This window comes from Zophobas morio, unplaced genomic scaffold (genome assembly GCF_036711695.1).
Source record: "Zophobas morio isolate AGI-343-1 ecotype UQ-CSIRO unplaced genomic scaffold, CSIRO_AGI_Zmor_V1 ptg000097l, whole genome shotgun sequence".
Classification (NCBI taxonomy): domain Eukaryota; kingdom Metazoa; phylum Arthropoda; class Insecta; order Coleoptera; family Tenebrionidae; genus Zophobas; species Zophobas morio.
This window is the reverse complement of record NW_026972202.1, coordinates 23,914-51,192: the sequence shown is the minus strand read 5'-3', so window position 1 is coordinate 51,192 and position 27,279 is coordinate 23,914. Positions and strand designations below refer to the sequence as shown.

The 27,279-nt window shown below is 34.1% G+C and overlaps 1 protein-coding gene and 1 long non-coding RNA gene across 14 annotated transcripts; both read right to left on the bottom strand.

Annotated features, from left to right (window-relative positions):
- Positions 1–69: 69 nt before the first annotated feature.
- LOC135144353 (FACT complex subunit SPT16-like) lies at positions 70–4,570 on the bottom strand. The gene is made up of 25 exons (XM_064076399.1): positions 4,455–4,570; positions 4,293–4,385; positions 4,155–4,239; positions 3,967–4,100; positions 3,750–3,917; positions 3,608–3,691; positions 3,413–3,554; positions 3,248–3,360; positions 3,023–3,190; positions 2,844–2,965; positions 2,587–2,794; positions 2,408–2,531; positions 2,293–2,356; positions 2,130–2,244; positions 2,037–2,079; positions 1,864–1,982; positions 1,718–1,810; positions 1,543–1,661; positions 1,234–1,489; positions 1,117–1,180; positions 931–1,064; positions 753–862; positions 598–695; positions 272–534; positions 70–204 (listed from the first exon to the last, which is right to left on the bottom strand). The coding sequence occupies exons 1-25, from the start codon at positions 4,515–4,517 to the stop codon at positions 139–141; spliced, it is 3,048 nt and encodes a 1,015-aa protein (XP_063932469.1). The 5' UTR covers positions 4,518–4,570; the 3' UTR covers positions 70–138.
- Positions 4,571–14,384: 9,814 nt separating this feature from the next.
- On the bottom strand, positions 14,385–18,416 carry LOC135144356 (uncharacterized). Of its 13 annotated transcripts, none has more exons than XR_010283111.1 (13): positions 17,918–18,416; positions 17,783–17,857; positions 17,581–17,696; positions 17,114–17,343; positions 16,733–16,809; positions 16,239–16,315; positions 16,016–16,087; positions 15,821–15,912; positions 15,403–15,709; positions 15,250–15,305; positions 15,011–15,085; positions 14,721–14,944; positions 14,385–14,641 (listed from the first exon to the last, which is right to left on the bottom strand). It is a non-coding gene; the product is annotated as an uncharacterized LOC135144356 (long non-coding RNA). The 13 variants fall into 13 exon arrangements; XR_010283105.1 differs by having other exon boundaries at positions 14,385–14,792; positions 14,850–14,944; XR_010283100.1 differs by having other exon boundaries at positions 14,385–14,944; positions 17,114–17,158; positions 17,226–17,343.
- Between the last annotated feature and the right edge of the window lie 8,863 nt (positions 18,417–27,279).

Genomic DNA, 27,279 nt, shown 5'->3' with positions numbered 1-27,279 from the left:
ATAAACTATATTATACTCGCAGTTTCTGTGTTGGCTGCTGTATAACCATGTAAAGATTGTACCAATGAGGTTTATAGTTTATAAAGATCGATAAGGCTGCCTTCATAATCCACGTGTCCCAAAATAGGAAATCAGTCATCATTTTCGTGCATAACCGCTATTGCCTCTCTTTTGGCTTTTGGAGTTTTTAAAAGCACGAGTTTGCTATATTTCAACGAGCGCAACAGTAAGTCCACGTGAGTGCATAGCACTGAACAAATAGAATAATTACTTTATCATTTTCCTCGTCACTGTAGGCGCCGCCAAAAGTTTGTCTGTCCTCAGCAGCCGCCTTTCTTTCGAGTTCATCCCAGTCCTCTCCGCTCTCTTCTTCCTCAGCCCCTGCGCTGCCGTAGTACTCGCTTCCGCTTTCATCATCGCTGTATTCGCTGTCGTAATCATCGCTCTCGTCCTCTGCTTCGCTAGGTTGGTAGTCGTCTTCGTCAGTTTCCTCACTTTCTTCACTATCACTCCCTTCCAAGTTGTCCCAACCCCCTGATAACACATATTATACCGTGAGTTCCGCAAAGCAAAAGGCTCATTAAATTAAGAATAGACCGTCGTCCAAAAACTGTTTCGGATCTGCTGCGATGCACTTGAGAATGGTGTCCCAATTTATGCTGTTACGTAGTTCGTAATATTTAATCCCGTACTGGCTGTGAACAACCACATTTCATTAATGCATGATATATAAAAACTGTAAGAAGGCGAACGTGAGCCAGTCCTTAACAACGTCGAGATTGTTTAACTCGATGGCAGTAATTCTGTTCCAAGTTTTATAATCTTTGTAGATGAAAACAAGATCGAAATTTTTGTTTCCCATCTTTAGTTTCCATGCAAAAAAACTCATTTAGAAATCTAAATAAGTGAATTAATTTTTAAAAAGGTCACCCTCACGCGCTCAAAGTGGGCAACTTCTACGTCCTCTAAAGGAAAAACATGAACAGGCTGCTCTGTTAAGCTGACCAGGCAATCAGCAGTGGGCATCAGAAAAACGTTATTTTTTCCAGGAACCCCGTTAAAACCTAAAACGCGGCAGTACAAACAATGGAAGTTGTTGCGTCTTCGAGTCAAAACCTAAATTTCTTATTGGCTGCTCAAAGGTGACTTCTTTAACTTTTTCCGTGAAGCTTTTAAAGGCCTGACAGTATTCTTTTACCCGTCCATCCGACATACGTGCTAGGAAAAGCGTACCTGATCGATCCGTTGCTTTAGTCTTCTCTCTCTTTGTTCGGCCTCCAGCTCGTCACGGTCGCCGTGACTCGAGTAACTTTTTCCGCCGAGATCTTGGACGGACTCGATTGCTTCGGTAAAAAACTGAATATCGGATTGTTTCTTCGAATAGGGGGCAAGAATAGGTGTTTTCAAATGAAAATGCAACAGAACGATGAGTTCGTGGGCCGACGGTTGGAAGAAGGCATAGCGAATATTGCTGTATAATATGTCCAATCTGCAGCGTAACTTTAGTCAAGTCGCTGCTCTTTTTACAGGCGGCAACCGTACTTAACTCCCTTGCAAGCGTAACGAAATCCGTTTTCGTGGGCTTCTAAGACTCCTGTTACTCTACCTCGAGAAAACTGGGGCCTGACATACAAACCGCTCAACCTTGGATTGTTTTTGGACTATCCAGATAAGTAGCGTCATTACAGCAAAAAAAGGCTAAATTCAAAAGTAGTACTTTACTAAGAACCAATTCCTGTTGCTCTACTAAGCCGTCCAGTTCTCTCCTTCTAGCCTCTTCCTGCTTGTATCTGTTCTGCAACTCTTTGATCTACGAAGGCGAGAAGCTAAATAACGAAACAGAGAGAGTAATGAAGGAATTACTTGAATACTAATATCATTAAATCTCTTGGGTTGCGTGCTACGGTACACAAATTCTTTAATAAATGTATTTTCTGGGTGCGCGAGGCTTAAGATCGGATTGGGCTTTCCGAAGGAGGTCCCTAAAAGAGGATAATTACCCGCCCGCCCCACCACGGGCTCGCACGTTAACTAACCGGGCGCCTGCAAGTTGATCCGCAGCTCTCCAGTGGTGTTTCCCTGCACGAGTTAAGAATGAAGAAGAGCTGAGAGGAGTACCGGAGCAGGACCTCCCCGTGGATGTTCAAGCTGGTGTTTTTGATCATGCTGATGTGAAAAGGTACGGCCTGTCCAAAAACCGGAAGGATGACAGCCCAAGCGTGAGAATCCACGTGAATCTTAGCCCTGCAGGCGTAAGCGGCTGTAAGCTCGTTATGCTGATCAAATGGTTACTTCTTTATATTGGAGTCGTCCGGCAAAAGCTCCCGCCGCTTGTAAGCAGTAATGCGCTTTAAATCTTATATAAAAGCTCACCATTGGATTATGATCTGAAGTTTCACTAAAAGACCTATAGAGTGGTCCTCAACCTTATGGTTCATACGAATTAGCCTAATCTTAGCTTCTTCGTGAAGTCTCTTGGAGATTTCCTCCTGCTTCTTTTTTCGAATTTCGTCCTCGGTGAGTATGCCCACCTGCAAAACTACAGGTTCAAAAGCAATACTTTCTCCTGCAAGCAGCGAGCTGAACCCGATCTTCCTGCCGTGTACGGGAAGCCAGCACATTTGAGCGTCTTCTTGTTTCTTGCTTCAAGTATTGGGGGCTGGAATCCTCCTCGGGGCTTTTCCGGTCGTCCAGAGTATAAGAGATATTAGGCAAATCGCTCTCGCAATTTTCAGTAAAAGTCTGTGCTTCACCCTCTCGGACGACCACAGTATCCGCCAACACGAGAGAATATCTAGTAAATCCATTAACCGGAAGTTAGGGGCTACTAAACACATGCTCACCTGAGCCCGTCGGCCACAATATCCTTCAGGGCTACTGACAAGTTGAATACCATTCCAATCTGAGCAGTCTTCATATTTTTCGCGTTAAGTAATAAGGAGGACTCCCTAAATTCAATGCCCATCTATAAATTTAATCAATCTTAAAATGGATATTTATCCATATTAACTCGACTGCAGACCCCAAAGCCAACGCTTTTTCCGAGGTTGGAAACAAAATGTGGGTATTCACTGCCCTCTATAAGTTTTACAGCGGTGTCATGAAGCTTGTGAAGCTCCACGCCAGGAACCAAAATTCGAAGCAACTCTTCCCTGATGGAGTACAATAGTTGGTATTGGGCTTCTATTGTCTACCAAGAAATCGTGCTAAACGAGAGCTAAACGGCGTCTGAACCACAAGAAAGTACGGGTGAGGGGTCCACTAGGTACGTCCTAGAGATGTTGGAGCAGTAGTTTTTATAGCGAGCGCCAAGAGAGCAAGTGATGACACCAGACTTTAAAGTATCGTCATCTTCAGAACCTGAAAGAAAAATAATAATATATAAAATCAAATAAAAACCTCTTAACTTTACCTTTAGCATAGCTTTGCACAACGGGCGTGTAGCACGAGTCCACATATTCCTCCTGCACGTGCGTTTTCACACCAAACTTAGATGGAGAGGTTAGAAAATCTTCTATTTTTTCGGCCAGTTCACTTTGTAGAACTTTTTTCTCCTAGTAAAATAATATCTGAGTAGAAAAAAAGTATGGGGGAAGACAGGTTTTACCTCGCTAATTATCGTCTCCATATGGGTTCTAAAATGGTTCTGCATAACATCCGCGCTAAGAGTGGCGGCTCTCTTTATAATAATCTTAAAAGGTAAAGCAAAGCATCCTTAACCACAATTAAAAAGATTTAATAGTAGGTACTAGTTCGTCTTGTTCTTTAAGGCCTAACACCAGATGAAGCGCACTGGTGGCATCCACTTTTTCTATAGTGCTACTTTGACCGATGCGCTCAGTAAAATATTTCTTGTATTCCTCTATGAAAGGGCCAAAAAAGCACTCCTCATCCCTCAGTAAAAAGCCCCATTTTTTCTATTACGAAATGTCAAGAAAGGTTATTACACCAAGAATAAAGTCATACCCCCTCATAACTGGAGGTAAGTGCTTCCCACATATAATCAAAAGAACTTGAATTATCTGTATCGTTGCGAATTAAATACTGAAAATTAACAGAGTCTTCAGGTTTAGTTTCTTCTATTTGTCTGATTATGTCGACTAAAAAGGAAATATAAAAGAAATTCCGGTACCTCGAGATAACTTTTAACTTACTTTTTTTTTTTGTACTTAAAAATATAACTACTCCTTCGGTAAAAACAATAATCAGATCAGGAAATTCATAAGCAAAGAGATATAACTAAAAGTTCAAACCTTATTAGTATATTATAATTAATAAAAGAAAATGAAAACTTGTAAAGCGGTGGACGGAAAGTATACTTCATCCTGTGGAAGTTTTCCAACAGCTATGACAAAACAATCAAGCTCTCGGAATTGCTTTAACTTCTGTAATTTTTGGTAAATTATTAGAAAAATTTAAAGCGGCTTATCGGTGTATAATTTTATTAATGCAACCCTCCAAAAAGAATATATGCGGTTTAGTCTTTCATGAAACAACTTTGTGTCTAACTGCACCATCACCAGAAAGATTTGATTGTCAAGTCTAAAAGTGTTTTAAGTGTACAAATAATCTATTTGCCAATCAAGGTCGTTCCAAGGACGTAGACCTTTGAGTGGTTCAGCGTGGTGCTACAGGAAGTGTAGAAGTCCATTTATACTACTTCGTGACATATTCTTTCTCGTGAATGAAGAAAGAAAGGTTTCTACACCGTGTAAGATAACTATTTCTCTGTTGGTGGCTAAAAAGTTTGATAAATAGCACTTGGTTGGTATAAAAAAGCAGCTAATTATTGTGACGAGATCATTACTTCAAAGATAAGTTAACAACTTAGCAATTATGTTGAACCATCATGTATAAGAAAACCCGAGATCTCCTGTCAGTGTGATAGTAAAAAAAAACCCTACAAGTATATTACTAGCTAGTTTTCTAGATTAGCTCTTTTCTTTTCATGCGTATGAAAATTTACCAAGCTAACCATAGTAACAAAGTAAGCTACCTAAATTTTCTTTTAATTTAGTAAGCGTGGAAACCGGGAAAATATATGTAACCTTCTATTACTTTCTGTATGCTCTGGTCGTTGCAATACCGATCGTATATAACTATTACAAACATACAAACATTTGCATTCAGTCTTTAATTAGGCCTTTTAAATTCAAGTAGTAATATTTTCTTCTAATTCCACAAAGGTAGAGAAAGCAAAAATAAACTCATTTATACTTTAAATTTAAAATACATTTAAAATCGTCTCAGCTATATTTTAGTTTTAACTCGCAACATAAAGAGGTTATATTTTAAAATTTCTTCAAATTTTACTGCATGTTAAAATACCAAAAAAATAAGTTTTTGTATTTACTCTTAGTGCACTTTTTCTACTTTAGATTTCTTCTCTTTAAAATACAAAACCCTATAATTAAATTATTTCTTTAAGTTTACTAAGTTGGCGGTTAGTATTACAATAAATTTAAGCCATTTAGAAAATGGCAATTAAAAGTAAAGCCCTCTCGAAAGGTATTACGTATACAAAATACTGAAAGTTTATATTTTGGGGAAGCGGGTGCGTAGTAATTGTCCAGATTTAAGATAGCGTTAATCTTGGAGAGTTGGTGGATAAGTTTTTAAGACAGTTGCAAATCGTGCATACTTTGTAATGCTTGGCTGTTAGGTCCCCCGCCACACTAAAAACCGTCTTAAGAGGGGCGAGAAGTCAATATTACCTATCAAGTTGTATAAGATTCACTTTAAATGGCCAACTATCACGTGCCCTACTTTAAGTGCTGCAAGGGTGTAACCTAGGAAGGGAGCCGGGTCTAACAGGAGTGCCTACTCGCCATTTTATACTTATCTGTATATCATGGTTGTTTGTAGCTAAATGATTCATTTTATATATTTTTTAAGGTTATGTTGATTTAGAGTTTCTGTTTTAGACTGTTTCCACTACATGCGGTATATATTTACGTCAATTCGCAGTTGTTATCTGCTTGTAATATCATGTCATGCCCCGTCACTGCAGCTTAAAGTTTTTAAAGTTCGCCAATTCTAAACGTACAATGTAGAGCTTCGGATATACTCTTTAATTTCTGCATTGCTGTTTTTTACGTCGCTCGTTTCCTTTATATGCAAGACGTAATCTTTCAAGCTTTAAAGCTGTATAGTCTTTTAGATATTATATAGTAGGTCTTGGCGTATGTGTAACTATATAAATATTTTGCAACATTTTATAAGGACAACTATGAGATAAACAGTATATGTTATTTAGTTAACATAAAGTTAAAATTTCGAAAAGAGGAACAAAAAAAAGCAACAAGGTAAAATTATAGAAGTTAAAATTAAAAAAGAAGAGATGTTTAGAATTATATTGCTATAAAAAACGCAATCGGATATCGAGGATGAAGTTGTCCTTCTTCTATACCAGTTCTACCTCTAAAAACCACAAAAATTTTTAGTGGACTTTCGAAAGCTCGCCTGGCATGCACGCTTGTACCTTACGATGTATGTCTGTGAAGGTGAACGTCTAAAACTGTTTTGATGCTTAAACACCACTTATTGCTAAGAGTAAAATTACCCTGACAGTCGCAAGAAAAAAAAAGATAAATACAATAATCTCTCTGTTCTTTATTAAATAAATATGTAGATATATATTTTATTTGTAAGCTGGTTTACTTTTTGCCTTATATAATGCCTAATGCTTCACATTATCTCCAAAAAATTGGTTTTAAGAGGCAGTAAAGAAACAGTTTGGTCCTCTAAAAAAAATCTATTATACAATAGAGTCCCTTCATTCATACTCCGCCCGACCCTTCCATTTGAAGGGCATAAGAATTTCTACTTATAAGTTCGAGTTGAGGCGCAGTAATAGTTTGCCTGTTTGAAACCCCGTTCATGGGAAAGTTGCTTTAATAAACACATTAGTACAACCTCTTTCTATCATATTCTATAAACTAGTATCTGTATAAATTTTAATTAAAAATTTTCCCTTCCTTTCTGCCTTACTTTTCAGATATAAAATTCCCTTTAAATTACGAAATTTCGCAATCCTTCGCAAAACTCCTAAGTTGTTAACCACTTGCTGCTGGTATTATGGTATTTTTTTTATGCAAAATTAAATCTGCTTGCGTTTGAGAGATACTAAAGTAAACCAGTTAATTAATTATAGAATAAATGAAGGTGACATCATCTTAAGTTTGAGTTCATTAATAATAATGGGATAACAATTTTTCAGTTCAACATACTATTGTATTTTATAGAGCATAGAGAGTTGATCAAAAGGCAGTCATTAGTCTTAACAGTATTGAACCCAGGAAACGTTTACGTTTATTTAATCTCTTTATCTTCAAAACCTTCAGACTCACTAATGTCCTTCACGCTGAAATGCTGTTGGTCAAATTTCTTGGTCACCCACGCTTTGGAAGCGTTAAATGATTTATTGTTGTGCAACATTTTCAGGTTTAGTTTCAATGTAAAAATTGTATTAATTGTTTCTATTATACCGGTGAACTTTGCTTAGCAATCCCTGGTAGTGAATTTAATCTATAACTTTACAACATACGTAAAAACTTTGAATATTAACCATATTCTTTGTTTGTAAGCTTCAAACTCTCCAGCTTTCTCCGCAAGCATTTACAGTTGGTCCAAGCAATAAATTTTTAAACGCGTCATTAAAAAGTTTTCCTGGTTACTAAAAGCTTACTACATATAAATAGGTTTACTGGGTGTCGCTCAGCCATTTTAAACTTCTAATAAGCTTATGAGCAGCAGTTTTTGGTTTTATACTGTGGCGGAGAAAAAAAAGGCGTGCGAACATTTTATTACCCTTTAAAAAAGGGTCTATATCTTTAAGAAAGAAATACAAAATGTGGGACTAGTATAAACACGTGGTACCTAATGGACAGTCACGTAGTACGGGCATGTGGTATACTAGCACATGACAATATATACCACGAGTTATGAGCCGTGATTTATCAGATTAACACCATCACCCCCTTCTAACTGATAAATATGTGCCTGGATATATCCAAGTTTCCTAGTAAGTAGAAACATAGTGAGCACGTCTGCCGTGTTGTTCGCAGAAGAATATAATTTAGGGACAAAATTTTGCTTTTCATGCCTTCACGAATGCAAAAGTATCTGATTGTAATGTGTTTCGACCTTTTGTGATTCTTTGAAATGCGACATATTTTGATAGCAGTTTGATTGAGGTACAAAAGGATGCAAATTCTAAAGGACAGCATTTCCTTAATGAAGTAGCGTAACCATAAAGCTTCCGTCGTCGCTTCTGCTATTGCCATCAGCTCATGCTCGACAGGGCCCTCATGCTTATAAGTATGGACTTTCATAAGACAGGAGTGTTTTTCATTACAAAAAAGGGATCCTATAGTACTTCGTCGGTTTCTAAGACAACCGGCATAATCGCTATCGCAAAAAATCTCCAAAGAGACTGTCGCATTGTGTCCGTAGTAAACTTTGTAGTTCATCGTACCAGTCAAGTATCTAACGATTTGCTAGCCTGCTTTCTTGTCCGCTATAGTAGGGTTAGATACATTCCTGGCCACTCTATTCACAGCAAACGCTATATCTGGCCTAGAAAAATTGTAAGGTAGAGCAGGAACCGGCTGACTCTCTCTTTGGCTTAACAGTTAATTTTTGACTATTGCCAGTATCATTATTAGCGCCAGTATTTAAAATTGCTTGTCATTAGTCATCGCAACACTCTATTCTGAGTGTCAATAGTATATTTCCCTTGTTCGGATAAATTTCTGCCCCAGTCTGGGTTACATTCATCTTTGGTATACAGTTGCCTTTTCCAGTACGGACTAGGTAAGCATCTACGTATAAGAAAAAAAAGCTAGAATGAGAGAACCCTTGTTCTGGGGTGATACACTCAGGGTCGCTATGAAACTGGAGGAAGCCCGTAGGTAAGGAGGTGTTCATGTATGGTAGCCTACCATCTCATGCTAGATTGCTGCAGTCGTGGTATTAATTTAAGGCGACTCATACTGTTATATCCTTTTGTAGGTTTAACACTATCTGGCAGTTCCTTCTCTATTTCCTCACTTAGTGGTGGTATAGTAAAGGCACCATTACATTAAACTGGAACACTCCCATGTTTAACAATGCTGCCAGACGTGAAATTATTCGTAAGGTTTAATGTTGGCCACTGGACTAACCGAGATAGTGGACTCCGAATATTTGCGGATAGTCTTAGCACAGATGCGACTCGTGTTATCGGTTATTGGTGCCATCAGCATTACTTCCCATGAAGACCCACTTGCAGCTATCTTTCTACTTTCAGCTGGTAGAGAAACAGGTTTCCAAGTTCAGTTTTTCTTATGATAACCGTTCATGCTGAAATGACTTTATCCATTGATTTATCTTTACCACCAAGGATTTCACGATATCTTCTGGGTTCCGGTACCTCTCTGGTATGCATAGTAAGGCATAAGATAAGAGCGCAGTATTAGAGGTGCTTTGAATTTTATTCTCAAGTTTAGTTAGTTATTTTATCAAGACTCTCCTTACTCTAGATCGACGAGAGGCGATTCGTCTACTTCTGCATTTCGGACCTCAGCTGTACTTTGAGTTGAGCTTTCAAAAAAGATAGTAGTTTCGCCGAGAGTATCAAATGGTGCAGTAGCATTGGGTGTACTTCCAACTGAATCCGGATGGGTACTGGCCGAAGTAGGAACGCATGTCTAGTATACTGGAGAGGAGGACAACGGCCCATTGGTAGGTACATCCTCAGCGCTGAGTTTTGGTACTGTAACACAACTTTCAGAGCATAGGTCTAGAGAGGCATGGGCTTCCGGGGCGTGGAAACTCGAAGAGGAGCAGGGACCTGAGAAGAGGGTCTTCGACTTCGACTTGAAGACTTGCTTTTTTAATCTGACGGATTAAAGAGGAGGAGCAATCGTTTAATTGTCCCATAGAAGAAGGGTATTCAAATCTTCAGGGAAAAATTCAAATTTTTAAGATGTGGGATAGGCGTAGAAATATAGCATATGATATAAAGCACGTGGTTTGAATATGTGATAATTACACATGGTGTTTGTACCACGTGGTATAAGCAAGTGTTACATCAGAATTAACTCCCAACAGTTTAAAATTTGAAAAGGGGTTTTTAATAGTACACCTAACAAAAATAATGTAGGTATATTCCACCTTACAGATTATAGATTACCATTAACTTCCAATGCGTGGTGAACTCGATGATATTAATGATAATAGTAGTAGTATTCTCAAGACAAACAGTCTAACGAGATTTTACAATGTATAAAATAAAAGTATGTTAAATATAAAAGTTATAATATAAATATATATAGTAGTATGTGTAAAATTAAATGAGTTCTGGATGTTCTGGATGTCCGAGGTTAAAATCAGTTAATTTTGTTAAAAATTAACTCACAATCCTTTGGCAGTTTTAATATATTACGGATGCGTATTCCATTTTTGCTATTTTCCGTAGGGAAGAAAAGATTATGAATTTTATGTTACTATAAGTATATTATATTCAGTGTTGAAATTGGTCAAATTTTCTCAATCGTATTCCCTCTCCACGTTGTCTTTTCTTTACAGTCAAGATTTCCTAAGCTACCTCTCACGCTATAGCTATCACATACCGCCTTTTTCCCACATGAACGTTCAAGCAAGTTCCCAGGGGTTTTATTTAAAAGTTTGGGGGCAATCACGTTTATAGTGAATACCACTGCAAACGTAATATACTACTCTACGTTGTAGTAAAATTATAGTACACCCTAGGCCTCTCCTTAGTGCCATTCAGCTTTTGATGTCTCCTCTACCGTAGCAACTAGTAGAGGCCACATTCTCTTATTTCAACTCGGCAGTCTCCATAACTTCTCTTACTCCCTTGGCATGCTGAGTATTACCAAAGCGCAATATATATCGGTTGTTATTTTTAAGAGTTTTAATGGTCCTCCTATCAGCAATCGGACCCATCTGTAACTCTTTGATCTTGACCAAGAGTTTTTTCAACTTCTTAAATAATAGTTTCTGATCCATATGTACCTCTTCAAAGCTTATTCTTTTTGTGGAGTACTCATATAATGTATACCACCCATGTACAGTAGTATGCCTATTAAACATAAATGCTTTTTCTCGAGATCGACAAGTAACTTTTTTTATTATATTAATATTTAATTACCAATGACCTAGTATAGGTTTAAGATATAATAAGCTTATTTCAAATTAAGCAGCTAAGGTTGTGCCAACAGTAGATTAAGAAGGCGGCAGCATATCGGCAAGTGGTGAAACCTAGCGCATTTTGGATCATCGGATATGATAGCATAATTTTTGAGGAAATCACCCAGATTGTTATGAAAATGTGACTTAACCTTTAATAACCAAGGTTTTAAGGATAAAAGCTTGAGTTTACCATAAAAAAATTATACTTTTTTAAGTCAATAAGTTCAGTAGATCTAACCTAAGGTTTGATGAGTTAGGGACTAGGGCAGGTTAGCATTCAATTTTTTGTTTTAGTAAGTTATTTAGTTAGGTTTTTTTTATTTTTATTTTATCCGCCTTATTATATTTCCTCTTTTTTTTTAAGTACTGACAGTACTTTTTTAAATTTCCAGTTTATATCTAGTACTGCAAAAGTTGATCTCTTTTGTTAACGGTTTTGATAAAATATATAAGATGCCGTAGGATCTGTAGGCAGGTGGAATGCTTCTACCGAAACCCGAATGGGTAATAACAAATGTTTTTTTTTTCTGGACATTATTACAACCTCACTACTTTATTACAAAATATTATTACAAATCGACTCAATGATTAAAAAAAGAAAAATTTTTTATAACAATGTATAGACCAGAACTTTGAGAATATGATGTTAAGTAGTAGGACTAATCTCTATAATATAGACCTGAACTTACTAATGTGTAATGAATGGTATGAAAATCTGAATTTTCATTCTAAGCCTAGTTAATCTTTTATTAACAATGTAAGTAGGCAAATTTACGCTTCCGACCCGAATACTTTCTTTATAATAATGTGCTGTCCATCTTGTTTCTTTTACTTAGTTTCAATTTCGACTTTACTTCTGACTGTTCCATTTCCATTTTTCTGGGCCTTTGTTAATTAGTTAGGCACATTTTATCTCCATAGAAGTTTACGAACGTTGGATCGTAACATTACGCTTTAGCACTCGTTACTGTTCAAAGTAAACATTTATCCAGTCTCAACACTACTATTCAATTTCTTATAAATACTCATTATAACTTATATTAAAAAGATTTAAATAAAAGTGCATAATGTATAGAAAAAACATTTTCGTCAACAATAAAAAATAAAAATAAAATTCGCACAAGTTACATTTTTTAACACGCGCTTCGCCGATCCAGGGTTTTTAAGGCGGGTAAAGCGCGTGAACTACCACTTGAGCTTTGCCGTAAGGCATTTTCGGGTCGTCTACCCTCTTAGTCTATTAACGATGTGACCACCTGCTCTTAAAATTTTCGAGGGTTAAAAGCTGGGGTAGCGTAGTGCATCTTGAAGATGAGAACTGCTCTGCTTTTTTTCCGCATTTTGCCGCTGCCGGCACCAGTTGACAAGTGTTAACTCATATATTACATGTAAAAGTACTATTTAAAAAAAGCTAACCCATATTTATTTATTATTTCTAAATTTTTAAGTTAATATGCATTACTTCCGTAACGTATAATGAAATTTAAGGTGGAAAATGGTATATTTATTAATTAAATAGTATTATATATTTTTTAATTTAATTAATTTTTATATTATCTATCTTGATTTATTTTATTTTATTGGGCCATTTTTTTTGCCGATGGTGTCCTTGTGTACTGAGCATGCAGTGTGATAGCCACTTCCTTTGAGAGAGGTACTGCTATGCATGACTGTTGTACGTTAGTAATAAATATAAAATAAAAAAATAAATAATAAATTTTTAATTTTTAAGTTAATTTTTGCATTTGCTATTGTTAGATTTTTTCTTCACGCTAAAAAAAGTGGACGCCCAACTTAAGGATCCTGGAACCTTATCCTAATACTTGGTAAGAGTTCGATGTATTCGAACTCGTTCGTACAATCAATCCACAAAAATTATTTACAAATAGATACACCCAATAGACAGGTGAGGAAGCAGTTGAAAGGTTTGCACTTTTTGTAGGCAGTCTTTTGAAAGGGTAGATAAATAAACGAATTGAATCACATTGGTTGTTCTTGTCCAAAATTTTACTTAGTTATTTCTTTTAATTTATCTCTATGCTTGTTACTTTTAACATATTATATATAATGGATTTATATTTCCCTTCTCCCCTTCGGGTGCGCTCCCTTTTGGAGTTTAGTAAAACAAAAAAAAAATTATAAAATTTTATACAGAGATGTGTATATTAAATACTGAAGTAAATATTAAGAGCAAGTAATACACCGTTAACTAGAGCAATCAATATTTCACAAAATTCTGTGAAATAAATATAATATTTGAGAGTTAAATCATTATACTTATCTCAGTTGTGCATTGAAATCTCATAAATTATTTATATGAACTTGATAAAATTGCAATAACTTGCACCGTTAAAGTTATATTTTTATTAGTATTTAACTCCTTATTGCACACTCCGTTGTTTTTATACATTACATTATGTTTTCCGGCAGTTCTAGCTCAAACTTAAAATTTCTTTTTAAAAAAATATAGGATACGTAAATAACTTTTTCAGCTAGACCTGATAAAAGTGTTATACTTAAGGTTAAGTTTTAATTATCTTATAAACTTGGTTCGTCCCGTTTTTAGAAAACCGGTATAACTTAAAAAATGGCTTTTATAATCAGCTTGTGGGTTCACATAATACTTACTAGTTAATATTATTAAAATAAGATTTATTAGAACTATATTGGCAGACATTTTGTAAATGATACCATCCACAGCAGTATTAATTTCGAAAGGCTAGCATTATAGTACAAAAAATAACATATAAAAAGTACAGCCAGAATACTGCCAGCTTTGGAAACTAGCACTATTGATACTGTAAATGAAAGTAATTGTTTAGTTTCCAGATTCTTTGAATATTGTAATTGCTTTCGTCTTGTACGGTAACTCTGAAAATTTACATACAAGAATTCAATTTGCTAAGCTACTACCAACAATTATTTTTAGCGCAAAGAACTTACGTATTTCACTTTAACTTGGTGGAAAAAAACTGAAAGAAAGGAAACGTCAGCTGAACCCTACACCCTCTTTTTATTTTTACCTTTTTTAGAAAATATTTTTACTTCGCTGAAAGCAGAGTTTATCCAAACTAAATTATTCTTTTCATTTCTATAAATATCACTATTATTAACTTTAAAGAAATTTAAATAAACTTAAGTTGATAAAATTGACAACGCCGTGAAATCAGCCCTTAACAACGGATTCATAAAAAAATAAGTATTTTTTATTTTTAGATTCAACGCTCGAATGCCTGCAAAGAAAAAGAAATTACAAGACTGAAACGTTTTAACACTTGAGAGAATCCAATAGATTTGTAACTTCCAGCGGAATTAGATGTACTCAACTTATCGAAATCCACTTTTGACTGGGAACTGGTTGAAACTTTGAGGGTTCTCGTATTAAAAGGTCTTGTAGATTGATTTTTAGTAAAACTTGGAGGGAACGGCTTTTCTAAATCTTTTTCTCGAGATTTCAATCAAAATTTTAAAAGAATTCGTATCAGAGGGATGAGAGATAGAAATCTCTTTAGTAAGCTGATTACCAATTAACTGCGGGGATGGACGATCTTTTTTTTCAATCTGAATTTCAGGGCCGGGAGAAAAATCTGGCGATTCTAGCGTAATTGCGTGTGGGTTGCACTTTTTTTCATCAAAAGAAATAAAAATTTCACTAATTCCATCATGCGTGCAGTTTGGATTTGAATTTATAAGATAATTGTGAAGAACCCGGGAGCAACAAAGGAATTTTTCATTAAATTCAAAAATTCTTTTTAAGGAAATTGACTATTAGAATCCCCTCAGTTTTGTTTATTAACAAATACGTAAGACTCACAAGTTTTTTTCCGAATCATAGGATTTACCAAAAGCGAAAATTCCGATGTATGTCAGAGGATTCCCCCTGAAATCTCTTAATGCAGGAGAGTAATTATAAAAAACTTGAAAATTAAATCTAATAATTCTTCGAAAAATTATGTGTAACAAATAACCAACAGTAAAAAAAAACTTCTATTCTTTTTTTTTTTTTCAGAAAAAATTAAATGTTTTATATTTTTTTAAAAAAAAATTACTTACAAGGCTTTTAAGTTGTCAAGTTCTGCAAAGCAATTATTGAGTTTTTGGCAAGGTATCTCGTTTAAAATTATATATATAAGTATCTTTTATAATTATAAAATTCTTTTAATTTAATTGTAAAGCAAAAGCGCTTTTAATTTTATTTATATATACCTTAGCAAGTTAGCTCCCTGCAAACAATATCGAATTAAAAAAATTGTGACATTAAACAAACAGTTGCAACATTAATATTAAATATATTAACATATATTTAGCAAAAATCATTAATTATTTCAATGCGTTTCTATGTAGATTAATAAGGTTGTAATAATTTGCAATGCAATAAAAAAATAAAATTAGCGTATAGAATTTTTAAGAATAACAATAACTCTGCAACGTCTTCAACTACAAAGAACTTAGCTTTAGTAAACCGTTGAATACTCCTAGGCTAATTGAAGTGAGTCTCTTTCCTTCTAAATCTCTTTATGATAATTTTTTTAAGAAAAAGTTAATCTTTACATAAAATTTATAAAAGTATTTATAAATCAGTTCATCTTATTAATATTAATAATAATAAAATAATTTGCAAAACTTAAATTAGCATCCACTTCTAAGCTGACTAAAGCTTTTAACTCAGAAAAGGAATCATGCTCGATTGAAGTAATGCTGTTTTCAATAAGTCTTCTGTGATCCCAGAAAAAAAAGTGAAAGTGATTTTAACGGTGATAATTTGTAATTATAAATATAAATTAGAATCATTTAGAAAAAAATCGTATGATAGACTCACAATATTTGCAAGTTCTTAAGACCTTTAAATGTTCCGCGACTTATTAAGGAAAGTTGATTCTTACCTAGATACCTTGTAATGAAATTAAAATCAAAAACCAACCTATAATAAACTACGCGAGTAAAAGATCTTAGTTTCAGAATTGCTACATTTATAATATATTATATAAAAATGAGGACAAGTCATAATTAATTAGTAATAAAATTGATAACATTTAAATTACAAATGTTGTAAAGCAACGAAATTAGATAAAAGGCCGTCTTCAATTATCCTAATGTTATTTGAACTAAGACCAGACCTCTATATCACGTATAATTGTTATAAAGTTGGCAAGCATGCATAATAAAACGTAATCAATTTTTAAACAGTTTTAAGAAAGGTTTATTATAAAACTAAGTTAAAATAAAAATCAAATTTTAAATTTTCAGCGGTTCGCAGGGCATTCATTGGAGTTGTATCCTAAAAAGATCACATGACGCATTTCTTCAATTTTTAATAATATACTTACAAAAAATACTAATTAAAGTAGAAAACTTTTCTAATGCTGAGTACAACGTATAACTAATATTTTAATAACCCCTATCCCTCACCATGATGCTTTGTTAAGATATTAACTATGAAAGCTTTCCTTATAACATGAGAAGCGCATTAGGAGTGTAGAACCCCATGGTAAACCATTTATACGAAAAAGCTGCAAAACTCATATAAGAAATTAACTTTTAAAGCTTAAAATTTGTTTGTGTTACAGGATATATTATTCGGAAAATTTTTTGAGGTTTCGATTCGGTAAGAAGCTATCAAAAATTAGTTTAATAAGTTAATAGTAGAAAGTAGGCATTTGTTTAATGTATTACGGCGATAAAGAGTATGGATAACACAAGAAGAATTTTAAAGGAAAATAGTAATGTTATCCTTAACGTTTCACCTTTGGCTCACATTATAATACACCCAGCAATAAAAAAGTTTTAGTCTTCGCGCTTAAGTAAAGCTTTTAAACTTCAATAAAGTGCAATTAAAAAAGATAAATACAGCTTCAACAACTGAAAATTTGACTTCGAAAGCGTTAAAGAAGATTAAGATAATATCTAGCATACTTACACACCATCCCGGCTCCCCTCAGGATCGCACGGAGACAACGAGACCCTTTAACAAAAACGTTAAGCAAGAGAAAAACTAGAAAACTCGGCATCGGGCTTTGAGGAAAACTTACTAGTCACACAGGTGTGGTTCCTTCATATACCTAAAAACAAGATATATGCTTGAAAAGTCTTACCTAAAAAAAGTGGAATTTTCCCTTTTATTTTCTAGTGATATATTCTCTCAATAACCTGTTTATTAAATTAAATACGTCTTAGTTTTTAACATAAATATACATAAAACCCACGCTAAAAGTTTAGTGGTAGGGAGCTGCTTAGAAAATAAAAAAGTTATAACCTTTGAATACCTTAGACCAAAAAAAAAATACAAACACGCCTTACAAGGACTACCCCAAACCATTTTTTTTTAAAAACAAAACTTAAGAAAAACGCGTTCTTTAAGCAATTTTTATTGTTAAGACTTAATACCTAAACAAATGATTTCCTTTCCTCTAAATATGGGCCTCACCTTGTGGTGGGTTGGGAAATATAACAGGAGTTTTAATTGCTTTGCTTCGAGTCAGTTCCTTGAACGTAAGTTATTACTAAATTTGATGTATAGAAAAATGAATAATGAAAACGAAATTGAAGTTAATACAAATAAAATGAAATCATTTAATAAGGTAAGGACATGTGTTAGACTTAATACTATAACTGATTTCCTTCTCCTTGAAGCTAGACGTCCACTTTTTTGCGTTGAGATCGGCTGCATACATTTCACCACCAGTCGCATTATTACATATGAAGATAAGATATACCGATATACCTTTTAACAAACGCGCTTAGGATTGTGCTCAATGAAATAGTACAACGCGACCTGCGTAACCGCTGACCACAGTCTTCAAAAGCAATGCCGTCGCCTTTTACAAATGGATAGCTGGAGACCTTAACCGTCTTAAGAGTAATAACCCACTTAGGAATCATTTAACTGCGAGACAATACAATCCGTTACGCGTGACGCACTCTTAGGTGAAGGTTGGATGCTTACTTTCTTAAATAACTGAACTCATTAGATTCCTTCAAAATTCATTTATTTTAACACTTATTCATATATAGTATTAAGTTAAAAGCGAATCTCCTTCGCGTAGTTAACTAGGACTAAACTGTAGCGCTTGTTAGCAGAATAGGTCGAGGAGGATAAGTGATCTATTAACTATAAAAATTTTAAAGCTGAGTTGTCTATGCTTACAAATTAACAGTTTAACAGCTTATATCTGCACAGGGACCGATATGTACTAACTACCGTTTGAAACAAAATCAAAACCAAAGCTACTAAGCAACAGAGCCCGAAACTTCACCTTTATTAAATATTTTTATCCTATATATATGCAAATATTAAGATTAAATAGATTCTTATAATTATTATCCTACTGTAAGACCTCTAAGTTAAACCACCTAGTTTCTATATATGAGGTCATTGGTCTCTTATTCACGTGGTTTATTAATGTAGGCTAAAGGTAGTTTCATTTAGCTGAGCTCCACAAGACTTGGTTGTTATTTTAACATTAGCTTAGCCTTCGCTTTCAATCAGTGCTTGGAAACGCTTTGGCGGGCAGGACTTTCAAATAACATAAATATGATTAAAAGTGTGCCAACAAGTAGTTAAAATTTTCAAATTAGAAGGAAACCAAATTTCAAAAGTATGCATCTTGCTACAGTCTTTTAACAATTGGCTGCATTTTAGACAGAATCGTCAATTGGATATAGTTGCGTGCACCTCCAACGCTAAAAGAAGAGTTTAAGAAGTCCGTGGTTTCTCACACTTGCTCTCTAGTCTGAGCCCTCGTTGGGTGCTACTAAATCCTTTTCTCTTAATTTAGTTTCCTTTGACTATTCTCAAGGGGTTTTCTCTTAAGTTAATTGCCAATGTTTAAAATTTCCTTTTAAGCTTTTAGGCTCCTTTAATAATACACACGACCTCTAGACGTTAAGCTCCCAATAAACTAACCTGTAGACAGTTACCATCAAGACTTTGTTCGGCCCCATAGACCAAAACAATATATTGAACTTACTGTTTAGATGATAAAGCTCAAACTAATCTACAGCTCTATAGATCGAAAAGATACCACAAACGAAAGATTGAATTTTGCTTTTATTGAATTAAAATGAATATACATACACACTATTAAAATAATCTTGATAGATTAATCTACCAGTTAAAATTAATATAAATGCAATGAGCATACCCTCAGCTGTATGGATCTACCCTTTTTTTTTCCTTAACTGCGCACTGTAATTGGATCATATAACAAAGGACTAATTCCCCCTTTCAAACCCTATTTTGTAAATTATTGACAAATGTACATTTAACGACTATTGGTTCATAAACGTAAAAGGGTTGACGAAAAAACTAATTTTGTAAGCTTTTAGTGACATAATCGAAGCAGTGAAAAATAGGTAGTTAATAACGTACTTTTTAAATACCAACAAGCAGCCTAAAAGTGACAGTAATACTTAACGTAAATATATTGACTAATTTAGTAATTTGCTTTTAAGCATTATTATAATAGCTTTACTATTAATAATTATTACGTTTTTAAAGTAAAAACCTAAAATCGGTATCTGTCGGAGTGCCCTTATGTAGTGTCTGTTTTAACGAAGGACCATCTCCCTTCCAACTTAATAATCATGTAAGCTTGGAGGTGCATGAGGTTATAACCAAAGTAAAGATAATAACAATATATGAAGATAAAAAACGCGAAAATAACGGCAATTAGAGTAGTAGAAACCCAGAAACTTGACAAAAAGAATAAAGCAAACTAATAATAAAATAATTATAATCAGAAAACATGAAAAAAACAATTATGTTAAAAATAAAACTCTAAGAAAAAATAGGACACAACTAAGGATTAAGAAGAATGATTAAGAACAAAAGTAATAAAATTTTTTATTATTAATATAACAAAACCTAAAATCCTCCTACCAGGAAGAGGCTTGCATAAACCCCATCCGAGCAACAAAATTACTCGTGCCTGCCAAATTTGGTACAGGTGCAGGCCTTTTAGGTGTAACACATAACACCATTTCTATTTATGGTTGCGTTAGGAAGCATACTTTTAGAAGTAAGTTACTATTAAAGTAGTGACTCTTTCCTCTAACCGTAGATTTAAACATAACGAATTAGAGCTTTAAAACAAACAATTAAAGTTGCGGATGTTGTCGTTCAATGTTACTATATTTACCCCTATTAACTTGTGGCTGAATTTCCTTGGCGATGCCTATGATCTTCGTTCTAAGTGAGGGAATTGGGAATCGCCTTCTTAATGAAGTAAATGATATTATTCTATCGCTATAAGTTTCTGTTTTTTTATGACCTTCCGGGTTTGATTATTAGAGGGTCTACAGTTGATGGGGAAAAAAATTCAACAGTTGGTAGTAATAATTTTATTAGTTTTTATGAATATGTTCTAAAAGATCGACAAGCAACCTGTAAAAACTTTTAAAAGAGCGTATTGTTGTCGAACGGGCTTTGTTAAGCGGTGGCCTGCCTTCTTATTTCCGGCGTATTAGGCAACCTCAAGAACGAGAAAACCCTATTAGCATCTGGTCCTACCATATTAACATTTTTCACACTTTGAAAAGTTATATATGGTATACTATTAGGTAAAGAATACGACATTCATGCTAACTCACATAAAGTGTATATACTAACTTTAGATGTTTAGGGGACTGTGAAATTTGTAAGAGTAACATTTTATAATATGTTGAAGAAGGCAGGCGAGATCATAACATACCGTTTTTTAGGTTTTAAGCCGTAAACTGATGGCCAAAGAGGGGTATACAGATTATGTTAAAAATTTATATAGACTAGCGGTCGTACATAAGTAAAATACTAACACTTATAACAAGTAGTGAAGTATCAAGAAGAATTTCGGTGTGAAAAAAACGATTATAAACTTTACACGAATTTACTTCCTTCAAATAGTTTATATTATTTAAAATGAATTTCTCCTCGGTTTTAGTAGTAGACCTTTTATATTTTATTGAATCTCAATGAGAACTTTATTTTTTATATTTACTAAATTATAGTTTCCTTATTTTTTTGGCCCAGGAGTTTTTTCTGCGTAGTACACTTGCCTCTTTGTTCTTTTAAATTCTTTTAATTCTCGAATATTTTTTATCGTTAACTTCGAGTGTTTAAGATTTATTTGGTAAAGAACTATTATTTTGGGGATTTATGGCTTTTAGATCGTCCATTCTTATCAAAAATTTTAAAAATAGTCAAGGGACTTGAGTAACCACGGGTACCTCTCTTGCCAAAAACTTTTTCAATAATTATATTCCATCTGATATTCTATGCTGTAATTTTTTTATTTACTTAAATATAAATCTATATCCGTTGAATAGAGACTCGAGTAACAATAAGTTCACCTTCTTTGGAAAGAGAATATTTCCAGGCCTTCAGAAACTTACAACCTTCTCAATTAACAATTAGCTCTATAGAAATTTTTTTTAGTAAAATTTTTTTAATTTTCGTATTTTTAACATATATGGAATTACCAACATTTTGTGTGCCGCAGACTGCCGCGGAAGGAACTCTTATATTTACACAGAAGAGCTTCAAAAATTTAAGTTTAATGCTCAATCAGACTTATAATTAGGCCTTTGTCTTTTGAAACTTTTTCTTTATAAATTTTCTTTTCGACTCGTTTCCGTTTTTAAGACTGTTATCAAACAACAATCTTAGTGGCATTTAAGACGGGATGTTGAGGCGCGAAGACCCTGCATCCTCCCGTAGGAGCATCAGACTGTCCCCGAAGGGCTGAGGGGTTGCGGAGGTATATCTGGCGGGCTTTCGTAGTATGGTTTCGAGTGGCTGAAAACCACTGAAAAACCACCACCGAGAGAGGCAGCCTTAGGCAAAACGCCCGAGACCGCCTGGAGACACGTTCAGCGCTACTGACAGCCAGGCCTCCCTCCCGAAGGAGGGGCCCTTACCACACATCTTTATAAAAAAATAAATATATATACGGTGCATACATAGTATATCTCAATAATAGCTACCCAACAAATATTTATTTGCTAACCCTCACTTTGCTGTATGGTGTTAAATTTTAAAAACTCTACCTTAACCCTTTGACTGGTAAAACTCGAAGGTTTAAAATAATTTGTACTATGTTTACTGGTAACTAAATTTAGCACTTTTTTATGTTTTGTGGGTTGCTACCTAATCCGTTAGAACATGGCACTGAAACTTACTAGAGATTGTTTCAGAGACCGAGCTTGTCGTTTAGGGTTAATTTCCATAGACCTACTACTGCAAATTGAGCCCGGGTGACAAGTGGTAAACATAGTAACCAGTAACCTATGAGGGGTTAAGTCTGTACAGCACAATCTTTGTTATTCAGCCTAAAGTAGAACTTATCACAAAATTCAATAACTTGTTTTTCACATAAGATCTCAGTAAATAATCGATTATGGGTCCTGTGCGACAATACTCCAGCTTAATATTATTATATGATATCCCAAACATACATGTCGGGACAACTTAGTTCCATTATGCCCCATAGCAATGTGGATTGCCACTGGTTACCAAGCAGTGTATCCTGCAAAATACCAAAATTCATTTAGGAGACCATGAAACCATTTGACCTATTGAATGCACGATGCAAGGCATTATATTCTGCCTCAGCAGACGGTAAAGCCGTTATGCTTCAAAGCTTTGAGCCCAAAACAATTGCGCAACCAATTTCCAATATAATGATTCTGCTTCTATTCTTTAAATTCGGGGCATAAATTTCCTACATACACTTAAACCTTTAAATTCCCGCTTCTTTTAGTAGGGGGAGATCGTTCCACTTAAATATCTAAGAACTTGTTTGGCTGCTATCCAGTGTTGGTTTTCATAGATCTTAAGGTGTTGCTCCAGACTTAGTTAGGTAGCTATATCAAACTTAAAATAGTTTGCGAGATATTAAAGTATCCCATTGGTTCATTAAAGGACAAGTACAAAATAGCGGAGTTCATGTGTTTAAGGACTTATGGACGACGCGGTGGGCTTGGCCCTAGGTGTCCCGAATTCTTAGAGAATGTAGGTTATTATATAGGTTTTTGTATAATAAAAATTTAGTCCAACTTTTTTTAATGTGGAAGTCAATAAAATTTTCATTTGATACTTTCTTGAAATTAAAGCCTACTAAGTTTTAGCACTTTCTCGTACTATTTTTGTAGCGTTGATCATAAAAACTCTTAGACCACTCACACAGATTATCATGATGCTACAAATCCGCTTTTATCACTGTGTTTCAGTTTTAGGGTTAGAAAAAACTCGTCCCCTTAAGTTTGGGTTTAATAAGCTTATGCCACAAATAGTCCACTTGCTTCGTTCCATAAAAAGCTTTATCAAGGGACAGACACTTATTGTAGGTAATGCCCTTATATATAAGTTTGAAATCAATGGATTTTTCTACCAATATATCTACATTTAAGTCAGCGATTATGTAAGTACTTTTTTAAATCAAATTAAAGCTTTTCTAGCACACGGTTGCGAGGCACAAATTTCCTCTCTGCTTCTCCATGGTTGCACGTTTGTATATTAGTTAGTTTTTTGTTCCCACTGAAGCTAGTAGCAAACCCAAAGCTTTGTTCCTGTTAATTAATTTTAATTTAAATTTACTGGTCACTACACTAGTGTCAACTCCCGGAATAACTATTTATTAATCTCTCTAATTTTAATACTAAACACAGGGTATAATATCTTCAGGTGTACTCCGTCAAAAAGAAGCGGGAAAAAAGATATGGACAAGGATGGATACGGACTGTAAATATAACTTATTAAATTAACAACAAAAATAGAGGGATAACAGAAGGGCCGTCACTAGAAAGAACAAAAATTAGAACTTTTAAAGATTATTTTGGTTATACTTCAAGTTTTTATTAAGCCACGGTCTTTATAGGGTGTAGAAGGGAAGGAGGCTTCAAATGCAACGAAACATCCTCAAAGAAGAGCTTAAAACTTTATTAATTCAAAGTAAAGCACGGAAAGTTTTTTATAATAATTGTAGAGACAAAATCATTACAGGCACAGATGCCCTAAACTCTTCAATTATAAAAAAACTTTCCTAAACTTTTCATTTTGGGAAAGAACAGTTGTGGAGTATGAAAGAAAGTAATGTTATGGGTACCTTAAGAAATTAGTTGCTGAATAAAATTAAACACGGGATCGCGCAGTATCTATATATATACTAGCAAATAGCACTATTATCTAACAGTACTAATACTATATCTACTATAGTACTAATACTATTTTCATTGGTCAGTTCTTTTAAATTATACTTATCATATAGTACCAACGCCAAGCCTCAAGGATAAAGATAGTGCTAAATGATTCACTCATTATACAAGCCTTATTCATGAGAAAGTTCTTGCACGGAGTTATCGGCTAGAGGCAGAAATACTTGTATAACTTAGCCGGTTACATAAACTCTATACCAATGTCAAGTTTACTATGCCAGCTCATACCAGAACCGTTCCGAATGGCAAAATTAGTATACCTCGCGCCAGATAGTTAAGTTTCTTTCGTCGAATAAGTCATCAGTATAGGTATGTTGCGATTGCTCAAAGTTTTCGATATTTGCGGCTTAAATAAGTTTGAGTCAATGAACGGTATATGCTGACACAGGTAAGATAGAACCTGCCTCAAGACCTAATCTGCTACGATGTTTTTACCAATTTTAAGAGAATGTCTTCCGTCACGGAAATAGACTGCGTCTCTCCAAAGTAACGTTCATATCTCCACATTCTTTAATCAAGCAGTGTAACCATATTCAAAGTATAATGTTAATCTTTCAATGAATGGGCTATGAATCCAGAGCAAATCGCTTGAGTTTACTTAAGAAAATTTCAAAACAAGTCACGAAAGTATTGCACACTAGAGGGTTACGTAACACCACATGATTTTATTTAGTGTACACGTGCACGCTAATCCATCTTTGGATGGGTAACCCAAAGTTTACCACGGCGATCTCTAGTTACTGGTAGGCCGGAGGGCTAACAACCGTAGAAACCGCGTATAGATAGGCCCAAACTTTTTCGGACGCTTGTACGATAACGCACCGTGAGACGACACATTAATCTCAAACTACTTTAAAGAGTGTACAAAACTTGATGAAAATCTCTAGATATGATTCACGATCCGAATCCCATGATATTTCATGTTACTAATGCTACCACTCATAGCACCGACCTATGCAGTTTGCCATAGTTGTAGTTGGCCAGCAACATAGGGCTTAGCTCCTGCAGTTTCAGTCAAGTCGAGAAGCTACACAAGTTCGTGATGGGGTTTAGCACACAGTTGAGGGTGTTACTCGAGAAGATGTTAACCAGCTTGTTCTCTATATACGTAAATTTGAAGACCTTAAATAATCTATATAAACACACTAAAAAAGCTTGTTTCACAAATCCATGTCTCTTACTATAGATAAATTAGAGTAGTAAGACACTAAGTAGTTTACCAAAAACCAGTGTGTTACGTACTAGAACTTCTAGTAAGAACCACTAAATTATGAGATTTCTGCAAGAGTACGGTGCTATCTTATATTAAGTCAATTAACAAATGTATAATAACATGTTTATTATTAGTGTAATTTAAGGTTTATTGTATTGAATTAGATTAATTAAATTTGATTGTATTATTGTATATTATTGTATTGAATTTATTATTTTGTTAAATTTTAGTATTGTGGATAAATTTTATTTAATTTTTAGTGTATGGTATAACTTTATTTAATTCGTGATATATTGGATTTATTGTATTGTATAATTTTATTTATTGTATAAAAGTATTAAATTTTATTGTAGAATATATTTCATTTGATTTTATTTGATTTGATATGATTATTGTATTAAATTTAAGTTTTATTGGATAATTGTATTCAATTTTCTTATATATTTCATTATTTTATATTTATCTATAAAGTGATTATGATACCTTCCAAGACGTACCTCGGAATAGTTAAAAATTGAGATTACACTAAGCTTACGTCCAAGTGAGTTTAGCTTAAAGCACACTTAGATTAGTTTAATGATTTTAAAGCTAGCTAGTGAATGAATAAATTCATTTAATTTTTATTGTTTACTTTAAAATAGGAGGAATTCCTTCGTTTAGCAAGTTACCTTGGTTTGCTTAATTAGTACTTTGAGGATGTTAAAGTTAGTTGAGGTTTATACTTAATACTAATGGCTTCAAATAACGCTTTGCTAGCCAATAATCACTTGATTACGATAACTTGATTATGCCTACTAAACCGGTAAGTAAAAAGGATTTTTATTTAACTAGTTTTATAAACCAAGTTAATTATATTAATTAGACTCGTTATTAATTCTAACCTTAGTTTTCAATGATTAAGGGCGAGTAAGGAACTAGAATTTAACTTTTACTTATTTTAACTTTAGCTAATATAAAGAAAACCCTTACATATAGGATAATTAAGGAGTTGGGTTAAATGAACCTAGAATATCACTAAAGCATTTATAACAATGCTATAATCGATTTAGATAAATAGAATTTTTAAGCTTCTAAAGTTTTATTTTATCAAGTTACCTTTGGTAGGCTCGGGAAGATAACCTTAGTAATTTATTTATTTCTTTATTTTACTAATAAAGTCTAAGGTAACGAGATTTATTCCTACTTCTAACTTTATTCAACTTTAGCTAAAATTAAGATTTATTTTACCAAGTAAAATGGCTAGCCTTTTTAGATTGTTAGATTGTTATTTAGTAAGTAGAGTGTTACATAGCATAGTAGCCGTAGTTTGTTAACTTTTTCAATTGAATAACTGCTATTTATAACTTTTAGACAGCGAAGTTTATTTACCGGTTTATCACGACAATTCAATAATTTAGGTCACTAAAGGATAGTACAGAGCCGTTACTTGGTTTGTTCCTTATTTATGTTTCATTGTTCAGTCGAACTCAGAACTCCAAGGAGAGAAATTTGTTCAAGCTAAATGACTGTTAACTTAAGTACACAAGATTTAGAATTTTAGATCTTATCATGAAAAGAGGATCAACTCCTCGAAGGATTATAAAAGTCCCCCTTTGAACAAATAGCTAACTAACGGCCTGGACATGTTAGCTAATTAAATGTTCTACCAAAGTAGAACGAAAACAAGTAAGAATTATGATTAA